The 9,675-nt window shown below is 47.3% G+C and overlaps 1 protein-coding gene and 1 non-coding gene across 4 annotated transcripts; one reads left to right on the top strand and one right to left on the bottom strand.

Annotated features, from left to right (window-relative positions):
• The first annotated feature begins 6,507 nt into the window (after window positions 1-6,507).
• On the top strand, window positions 6,508-9,063 carry timd4 (T cell immunoglobulin and mucin domain containing 4). Of its 3 annotated transcripts, none has more exons than XM_063485392.1 (8): window positions 6,508-6,606; window positions 6,979-7,157; window positions 7,323-7,485; window positions 7,551-7,655; window positions 7,744-7,823; window positions 8,251-8,362; window positions 8,439-8,472; window positions 8,676-9,063. In XM_063485392.1, exons 1-8 carry the CDS (start codon window positions 6,546-6,548, stop codon window positions 8,758-8,760), a joined length of 819 nt encoding a protein of 272 aa, XP_063341462.1. In that variant the 5' UTR covers window positions 6,508-6,545; the 3' UTR covers window positions 8,761-9,063. The 3 variants fall into 3 exon arrangements, with proteins under 3 accessions (XP_063341462.1, XP_063341461.1, XP_063341463.1); XM_063485391.1 differs by having other exon boundaries at window positions 7,551-7,667; window positions 8,676-9,061; XM_063485393.1 differs by lacking the exon at window positions 6,508-6,606 and adding an exon at window positions 6,656-6,845 and having other exon boundaries at window positions 7,551-7,667; window positions 8,676-9,061.
• A 103-nt stretch (window positions 9,064-9,166) lies between these two features.
• trnad-guc (transfer RNA aspartic acid (anticodon GUC)) lies at window positions 9,167-9,238 on the bottom strand. Its single transcript has one exon. It is a non-coding gene; the product is annotated as a tRNA-Asp (tRNA).
• Between the last annotated feature and the right edge of the window lie 437 nt (window positions 9,239-9,675).

Here is a 9,675-nt window from a genome sequence, read left to right as displayed (position 1 = left end):
TGACCCCCTGAAACGAGACCCAGGAAGTGGCTACAGGAAGAGGGTGATAGACTGTCTGAAGCAGTTAGAACAAGACAAGGCTATTGACCGGACCTCATACCACAGGGTGTACCCAGGGGAGTCTACACCAAGTCTGTGTGGTTTACTGAAAATACATAAGCAGGGTGCACCTTTAAGACCGATTGTCTGCATGATCAACTCTGTCACCTATAACATCTCCAAGTTTCTGGCTTCGATCCTCAACCCGCTGGTGGGCAGCTCTGAACACCACATCCAGAACACCTTGGATTTTGTTGAGAAGGTGAGAGATGTCATTATGGAGGCAGATGAAACCATGGTCTCGTACAACGTTACATCTCTCTTCACTTGCATCCCAGTCACGGAAGCGTTGGAGGTAGTCCGTAAGAGATTACAGGATGACCCCAACCTCAGCAACAGGACCACTCTCAGCATCCACCAAGTGTGTTTGAACTGTGTCTTCATTCCACCTACTTCACATACAAGGGTCAGTTCTACAGGCAGAAACATGGGTGTGCCATGGGCTCCCCAGTTTCACCCATCGTGGCCAATTTGTACATGGAAGAAGTGGAAAAGAGGGCTTTGCTATCCTACCCTGGAACACCACCAAGTCATTGGTTCAGATATGTGGATGACACCTGGGTGAAAATCAAATCTCAGGACGTACTACATTTCACGGATCACATTAACTCGGTGGACCGACACATCAAATTCACCAGGGAGGATATGAAAAGTGGCAGGTTAGCCTTCTTAGACTGTGAGATTTCCATCAGTAATGGGGGACATCTAAAAGCTGACGTGTACCGTAAACCTACACATACGGATCAGTATCTAAGGTTTGACTCTCATCATCCACTGGAGCACAAACTGGGTGTCATCAGGACGCTACAACACAGAGCGAACACCATCCCCACTGACACAGCGGCCAGGGAGGCAGAAGAACATCAAGAAGGCCCTGAGTAAATGTGGTTATCCCAGCTGGACTTTTGTCAAAGTTGGAAAGGCACCTAAAGAAAGCTCCAGCCGATCCAGGAGAGAAGGACAACCGCTGCCCAAGCGAAAACCTGTAGTGATCCCATATGTGTCAGGAGTATTGGAGCAGTTGAGACGCATTTTTTTCTAAACACCGCGTCTCTGTGGCTTTTAAACCCCAAAACACGCTGCGCCAAAAACTGGTCCACCCCAAGGATCGGGTCCCCCGACACAAACAGAGTAACATAGTGTACGCTGTTAAGTGCAGGAGGATTGCCAGGATCTATACATCGGGGAAACCAAACAACCTCTGGATAAGAGGATGGCACAACACAGAAGAGCTACCTCGTCAGGCCAGGACTCTGCAGTCTATTTACACCTACAGGCCAGTGGACACTCTTTCAATGATGAGGATGTACACATCCTGGACAGGGAGGAACGCTGGTTTGAGGGCGGAGTCAAGGAGGTCATTTACGTGAAAAGGGAAAGACCATCTCTGAATGGAGGAGGGGGCCTAAGCGTACATCTGTCACCATCTTACAATGCTGTGATTGCAGCCATTCCCCAACTCTCTGTGAATGGGACTCATGGTTATTGATCAGTGGTTGTTGATCAATGGTCATGAGAATCTGCATATTAATGATCATAAACTGACCTCCCAGCACATTGTGAGTCACCTGATGATGACAAAACGTTTCTCCCACTGAAAATGTCCAGATGAACAGAATCAACTTTTTGAGAATCTGCTATTTAAAAAATAGCACAAACTGAAAACACAACGTCGCATCTTTGGATGAACATACATGATAATAAAAACTGTTTCTCTAAATGAAGTAATAGTTTATATATTTGCAACAACAGTTTACTTTACATGTCTTTCACGTTTTTGTCTTTTCCTGTTTAAGATGCTGAAGTTTGATGCTGATCGACTGAGAGCAAACCTCACACTCTGTGATCCGGACGATGTGAAAATCCCTCTTAAATTCAACTTTGATCATTTCGAGGATGCTAAAAATGTGGTGAGAAATTTGTGGCCCAAATCCAGCCCGCTGAAGGGGAGCCTTCGATCTGGGGTTTCACAGGTAATATAATCTGCAATTAAAACTCACATTTCTTCTGCCTGCTGGGTGGAGTCAGCTTTAAGTGGACATTAGGACAAGTGCAGGTTTTGATAAATGAGTGCTGGCTCCATATTTCAGCTCCAGAGATTGCTGCTTGCTTAAAACATTAACTTAAATGTAGTGATGAATTATCTGACCCTAACGTTAATAATGACTTTGTCCTTTCCACCTGTGATGACTTACACCTCAGAGGGCAACAACCCGAGATCATGGGGCAACTTTTGCTGTGCTTTCAGACAAACATAAAGATCCAAGCACAGAGCAAGACACAGGAAGAGTTCACAGCAGTTATCTGCAGTAGAGAGTTGTCTTGGTGCTCATCAGCAGCTTCGTTTCAGTTTGCCAGTCTTACTATAATAGAGACTCTGTCCTGGAAGGATCCTCCAGCTGGTCTTTACAAGGACCTACAGAAGACGTGACAGAGGTGGTGGACAGAAGAACAAGTGTTATTGGAGGCGAGTAGATTGAATTCGACAGATTGAATTCTAGTTTCATTCACAGGCTTCCACTTGAAGGTGTCTGCAAACCTATAAGCACGAGCTGATCAAAACTTGTAGAGTTGGGGCTCTGAGCATCTCTTCTGGCTCTTATCTTTCCTGCTTCGCTTCTATGTCCTCGTCTAGTCTCGTCTAACTCCAACCCTCAGAGAGCCTCTCTGTCTCGGTCTTGTTCCTAAAACCTAAAGAATTATGGATTTGATCAACTGGTAACGTAATGCAATTGACACTCTCTCCTGGGTTCGGGGGAGCCCGAGTGTCCTGGAGGGACGTTCCCTGCCTGACACATGATGGACGGGTGGCAGAAGTGGTGCATCCTGTCTATCGAGGACATCGATATATAACGGGGTTCCTGCTGATCAGAGCTGGCTCGGCCCTGGCTTATTGGAAAATGAAGAAAGCAGTTACAGCTGTTCAAAACCCCACAAGGCTAGCTGCTATGATCGAAGGGCTGGGACGAGCTGTGAGTAAGACTGTTAGAACGCAAGAAAGATCCTAGAGAAGCTCACGGCTCTTCAACGGGAAACTGATACACCTGCGGACCAGTGATGCACTGAGAACAACTCAATCAATCAATCAATCAATCAATCGATCACCTCTGGTCACCAAAAGCATTTTGCACTGCTCCTCAGGCTGAAGGATTCTTATGATTTCAGAAGCACAAACCTGCAACACAGGAACAATTCAAAGTGTTTATTTCCAGCAGCAGAGCTCAACAACTGCAGTATTTTCACCTGAGCAGGTTTCATGGAGGAGCTCACAGGCAGGACAGTAATGAGAAAGTTTAAGGTCCAAATGCCATCGTATCCAAACTGTGATGATCCCACGAGCAGCAGGAAACGCTGTGGGAATCGTAAAGAAGGAGACCAGAAGGGTCAGAGCCTAGATAGGTGACTCTCAGTCTTCTCCTCTCTGTTTCAGCTGAGCAACCAAGCAACGATCCACTGACAAAGGAAGAGGAGGATCCACTGGAGAAACTCCCAGCAGTGAAGCGGCAGCCTCAGTCTTCACCCCCCGGGTTCATCTGCGATCTTTAGATTAGAATATCTTTTATTGTCACTAACATCTCCTCCTCAGTGCAAACATGTGGGAAAAGAAAGGTGGGTGAGGTGCAGTTCTGCAGCACTACATACATATGAACACTAGTCAAAATTTAAAATGTACAAATATACAAATCCAGTAAAGAAAAATAAATAAATGAATAAATAAATAGTGTTTTGTATTTACAGATTGGGTTATTGCACAGTGGTGATGGGTCTTTGGATTGGGGGGTGTGACTGTGCCGTCAGTGCGTGAGATCAGAGTGGGTCTTTGTGCTGATGCAGCTGTAGCGCCTCCCTGAGGGGAGCAGGCTGAACAGGTCAAAACGGTCTTTACTTTCAAAGAAAGCAAACACTGAGCTTCACAGTGTGAAGACGTGCATATTTGTTTATTTATTGTATTTAGAAAGAGGGGCTATACATATTAATGAACATTTAACAAATGTAAATATGCCAGATTACAGCCTTGGGCTAATTTCCATCCGCAGACGCTCTGGCAGGTTGGTGTTAAACACACGTGAGTAAAAACATACAGAGACACTGTTTACAGGTCATGTGACAGTGATCACATGATACTAGAACAAACACAGAGGACAATAACAGAAACACATCAGTTATATTACACATGCCCTCACTGTCCTGACATTGCACTGACCCGTTACACTAATAGTTGTTTCCCTTTTTGTAACACACTAACTCTTTTTCACGTCCAATATGAAGCATGATTATTAAACATGATCACATGTTTGTGTCCCTCAGCCGCCCTTTTAAGTGGCTCTTACAGACAGGGAGACTTTCCCTCGCTGACAGTGGAAGAATATTCCAGAAGCTCACTCCCTGATATGACCGAGCATCTGTGAAAGCTGCTCCGTCTCAAAGCCAGCTCACAATCAGCTCTCACAGTGGCTCGAGTCAGTCGAGCAGCATTGCTGGACTGTTGTTTAATAAAGTCGCTCACTGGTGGAGACATGCATCCTGATTCAATCACATATTTGAGTTTTTCTTGCACTTTTATATATATTCAGAGAAACAAGCATCACTGTGCTGCACAGGAGAGGCCAGCAGTCTGTTAGTCATTTAATGGATTTGCTGTGGTAACCAGTGCACAGTAAGAGACATATGAGTATAAACATGGATGTGTTAGTGCAGCCTGTGCTGTGTTCATGTGAGAAATGTCTGCCTCTCACATCCACAAAAGTATTTAATAAAGTTGTTTTGAATGTGACTCATGTGGCTATATTATTGTTACAATAATTAATATCATATTATATATTTGTGACATTTGCAATATTCCTGCAGTTTGTGTTGGATATTTCAGAGACTACCACTTCCAGCTGTTTGTGTTATTGCACATCAGTATAAAACCTTCACCTCTCTGCGTGTTTAGGCTTTTTCTTCTTTTTGTTACATTTCAACTTTGTTTGAACCAAGTTCTTATTTTTTTTGGCTTATTTGAAACTAAAAGTTTCAGATTTTCAGTTTGTGGAGAAAAGAAACATTTGGATCGTATAAAGAAACCTCTGTGTGACGGCGACGTCTCCACCAGCTAGCAGAGTGTGTGTCTGTGTGTGTGTGCCTGTGTGTATCTGTGTGTGCCTGTGTGCGTCTGTGTGCGTCTGTGTGTGTGTGCCTGTGTGTATCTGTGTGCCTGTGTGTGCCTGTGTGCGTCTGTGTGTGTGCCTGTGTGCATCTGTGTGTGTGCCTGTGTGTGTGTGCCTGTGTGCATCTGTGTGTGTGCCTGTGTGTGTGTGCCTGTGTGCATCTGTGTGTGTGCCTGTGTGTGTGTGCCTGTGTGTATCTGTGTGTGTGTGTGTGTGTGTGTATCTGTGTGTGTGCCTGTGTGTATCTGTGTGTGTGCCTGTGTGTGTGTGCGCGTCTGTGTGTGTGTGTGTATATCTGTGTGTGTATGTCTGTGTGTGTGCCTGTGTGTGTGTGTGTGTGTCTGTGTGCCTGTGTGTGTGCGCCTGTGTGTGTGTCTGTGTGTGTGCCTGTGTGTGTGTGTGTGTGTGTGTGTGTGTGCCTGTGTGTGTGTGTGTGTATATCTGTGTGTGTATGTCTGTGTGTGTGCCTGTGTGTGTGTGTGTGTGTCTGTGTGCCTGTGTGTGTGCGCCTGTGTGTGTGTCTGTGTGTGTGCCTGTGTGTCTGTGTGTGTGTGTGTGTGCCTGTGTGTGTGTGTGTGTATATCTGTGTGTGTGCCTGTGTGTGTCTGTGTGTGTGTCTCACAGAGACAAAGTCTTTTTGTCCTCTGTGTTTTCTTCAGTTAAAGTCAGTTTTCAGCTTCGACTGTTCTTCGTCAGTCATGACGCCGCCGCCGTTTCTCCTCCATCAGCTCTGACATCACTGTCATGGTCACATGAACACTCTGACACGGCGAGGACAAAGGAAAGCTCACCGTGTGAAACTAACACAGCTTAAAACACTAAACAGAACGTGGAGACCAAATAAAGACAGACGGCTTATGGTGACCAACCCACGGACTACAAAACACACTGATGACATCATCATTCACCTGTGAGGTCATCACTGTGCAAGGAGGAAGAGCGAATCCTGTGCCGTGTGGACGGACGCCTCGCTGTTGCTTCTGAACTTTAATTTACTACAAGTATAAAACTTATTACAGTATAAGTGTACTCTATTACAACTGTACTCTATTACAACTGTACTCTATTACAACTGTACTGTGAACAGTACTGTAGTACATTTCCCAGACTGGTTTCTCTGCAGCGCTGACGATGCACACGTAAACACTGCAGCCATTCACGCTCGCAGACACACAAACACGCTGTGTGTGTAGCTCCGCCCCCGTGACCTCCCCCCAACCTCTATCACAGAGACACACTGTTCAGTGTGGCCGGACAGTCGTCCCTCACACACACTCACACACACTCACACACAGGATGGCTGCTGTCTCTCCTCCAACGCCCCGAACCTTCATCGCCCTCCTCTTCCTCCTGTCAGGTGAGAAGCACGCACTCTGACATCAGCGTGACATCACAGCACAGATCCTGACTCGTGGGCGTGACAGCGGCGCTCAGGTCTGTTTGTATGGCGTGAAAGACGCCTCGTGGCTTCCTGTCTCTTTGTCTGCGTGAGCTCGTCTGTTCTCGTGGTCGTCTCTGTGTCCTGCTGCTCGACTGTTTCTCTTCTATGAAGGATTCAAAGTTTACCCAGCACAGAGCGCCGGTCAGCTACAGGAAGTCAGTTTACTGCGTGTTTGGATTCGATCCTCATCGCTCTGCTTGGTCTTACGTCACATCACAGCATCTCGTGCTGTCACACATGAGGTGTGTTTACATGTGCAAACGTCATGTTTGTGTTTTTGTGCTGCAGGTGGACGGTTTTCGTCTGTTTCCTCTTTTAAAGTAATGGAAGGGGGCGTGGCCTCTCTGTCCTGTCAGTACTCCGTGCAGCGTTTCGGGCTCAGCCGGGTCTGCTGGGGTCGCGGCTGCGGGACCTTCTGGTGCAGCAACATCCTGGTGCAGACCGACGAGAACGGCGTCGTCACACAGGTGTGATTACGTCACAGAGGTCAGATTGCATCACAGAGGTCAGGCATAACGTTGAGACCCTGATTATCTGGGGTTACCTGGCGCTCCTGTAAGCTCCTCCCTGTTTCTTCTTTTGTTGAATTCATGCTCCTCCCCCTGGTTGTATAACCCTGGTCCTGGCTGCAGGTGGAGGACCGCTACCAGCTGACGGGGGACATCATGGACGGGCAGATGGACCTGGACATCCTGAATGTGAGGCGGACAGACAGTGGGCCGTACTGCTGCAGGGTGGACATCAACGGGCTCTTCAACGACCAGAAGATGATCATGAACCTGAGAGTGGTCAAAGGTGAGCGACTACTTCTATTTCTGAGGTTCTCCAAAGTTTGGTGATTAAATGTTTGTCCCTCTCAGCTCCAGTCTCAGTGCTCGTCCCCAGCTCTCCTCCTCCAACAACAACAGCGAGCACAACGACGGAGCTCACGACTGAACGAGTGACGGAGTCACCGACCTCCACAGGTGTGACGACAGGTGAGGTGAACTGTCTCTGTTAACTCTTCTCTGTGATGGACGTCCACTCCAGGTCTCTGGTCTCTGTCTCGTTTAGCCAACTGGAAAACTCTGCTGTCGTCTCAGCTGGACCTTCTGAGGAGAAACTCCACCCTGCTGCACGCTGACACCCTCACTGTGAGTAAGCACCACCCTCGCCATCACCTACCATCTTAGGCCACGACGTGTTCGGGATTGTACTAGCCACTAGCTCATTATCTTAGCTTAGCATGGAGGCTGGAAACAGGGCAAACAGGCGAGACCAAAGCGAAGCACAGAGCAGCACCATGAACTCGTCTGTACACCACAGTGTTCAGAGTCAGGTGAGGACGTCCGTCCCACAGCTACAGCTGGGACCAAACTGGGTCATCAGCAGATCCCAGCTCAGCAGCATGAATGGATGAAACCTCACCGACCTTCTGGTTAGTGGCTGCCCTGCTCTGCTACCTGCCACCCACTTTAAGAGTTCATGTCCTAAATTAATCATTTCAGCCTCGGACCTTTGTTAGCCAGCTCCAAGCTAAACTGTCCGTGCTGCAGTCTGATGAATCCTCTCCACCTGCAGGTGGAGGACGCTCTGCCCTCTCTCTCCCTTCAGATCAACGTTCCCGTCCTCTCTCTCTCCGTCAGCGTGTTGATGGTCCTCGCCGCAGCGTTCCTCTTCCTGGCCTTCAGACGTACGTCCTCCATGTCGCTGCAGCACGTTTGCACACAGAAACAAAGATGAGGTTCATTTTTTGTTTTCTGCTGCAGGTGGAATCTACAGACGAGCCTTAAAGCCCGGCTGGTGAGTTCAGCACAGGAAGCAAACAGCACGCTAACACGCTGATGTCACACAGCGACAGCCAATCGCAGCCAGCCAGCTTACTCTCACACCTGAAACAAAGCACGCAGAGAGAAACACAGACCACCTCCACAAAGTGAATCAGAGTTATTACTGCAGTGCTGAGGCTCGCTCTGACAGTAACTCGGCTGTTTGTAACTCTGCAGCTTCTCCTCTGAAGAACCTCCTCACATCATCTACGAGATCCGCATGAGGAGGCCGGTGCAGGAGAACATCTACACTCTGGACTAACAGAGGAACCAGAGCGGCATTCGTGCTGAGGGAAGAAGCTGGTGACATTTCTGATTACACTGTTATTAGAAATATACAGAAATCCTGTTTGTGATGAGCTCAACACTGAGAGCGTGTTTAATGATTTTTGGTTTCTGGGTAATCTCTGCTCATTGTTCATGTCTGTTCTACTTTCTCTTTACATTTGTCACACAATGTGACAAATGTAATGAATGTGAGATGTTGTGGTTAAATCTCAGTGGCCTCCATGTGTGATCTCAATAATAAAGCTGTATGTATGGAAGCCTGAGAGCCAAATGAAAGTTCTGTTTCAATTCTTAGCTGTTCTTTTTTTATTCATAAAGAGCCAATAAAAAACAATGATCAGGGTGTCCCTACCCTCTAACAAAAAAGAAAAGAAGGCAGCCTCCCCGTCGGGGAATCGAACCCCGGTCTCCCGCGTGACAGGCGGGGATACTCACCACTATACTAACGAGGATTGCTGCACTAAACTGTTGTGCAGTACCCTTTTTTGTCCATGATCAAACCCTTTAGGGCTGGTGGCGCTCTACACCATTGGCACGTATGTTTCTCCACCTTGTGGCCAAAGACGGTATTACACGGTTTTGCCATATCTTGTTGAAATTCCATCTCTTCTATATCTTCATCCTCACATGCTTCTTGCATTGCAGCGAGGTTGTAATCGTGGTCGGGAAGGCTACTTGTTAGCTTAGGGCTAGCCATTTTTATCACTCTAGATTCATCACTGTGTCCATCTGAAGGTCTTTCAAAGTAACTTCCAGGGGGGGTTTCACTTGCCTTCTGCTTCCTTCTGGAGTAACTGTACTCTTAAGGACATGTAAATCACGTTTCCTAATCAGCCCGCAGATTGTACAACCGCTTATTCCGCCATCTTGGATCCCCCACCCCTTTCAT

The sequence above is a fragment of the Pelmatolapia mariae genome, linkage group LG10_11, assembly GCF_036321145.2.
Source record: "Pelmatolapia mariae isolate MD_Pm_ZW linkage group LG10_11, Pm_UMD_F_2, whole genome shotgun sequence".
Lineage (NCBI taxonomy): Eukaryota > Metazoa > Chordata > Actinopteri > Cichliformes > Cichlidae > Pelmatolapia > Pelmatolapia mariae.
Note: the sequence above shows the minus strand (reverse complement) of the source record. Positions and strands in the feature narration are given on the sequence as shown.

Excerpts from the sequence above, each read along its gene's own strand:
- timd4 (XM_063485391.1), top strand. The coding sequence starts at position 6,546 with ATGGCTGCTGTCTCTCCTCCAACGCCCCGAACCTTCATCGCCCTCCTC. Across the intron at positions 7,668-7,743 it reads CTCCACAGGTGTGACGACAG|CCAACTGGAAAACTCTGCTG; the intron begins GTGAGGTGAACT and ends TGTCTCGTTTAG. Across the intron at positions 8,363-8,438 it reads CCTCTTCCTGGCCTTCAGAC|GTGGAATCTACAGACGAGCC; the intron begins GTACGTCCTCCA and ends TTTCTGCTGCAG.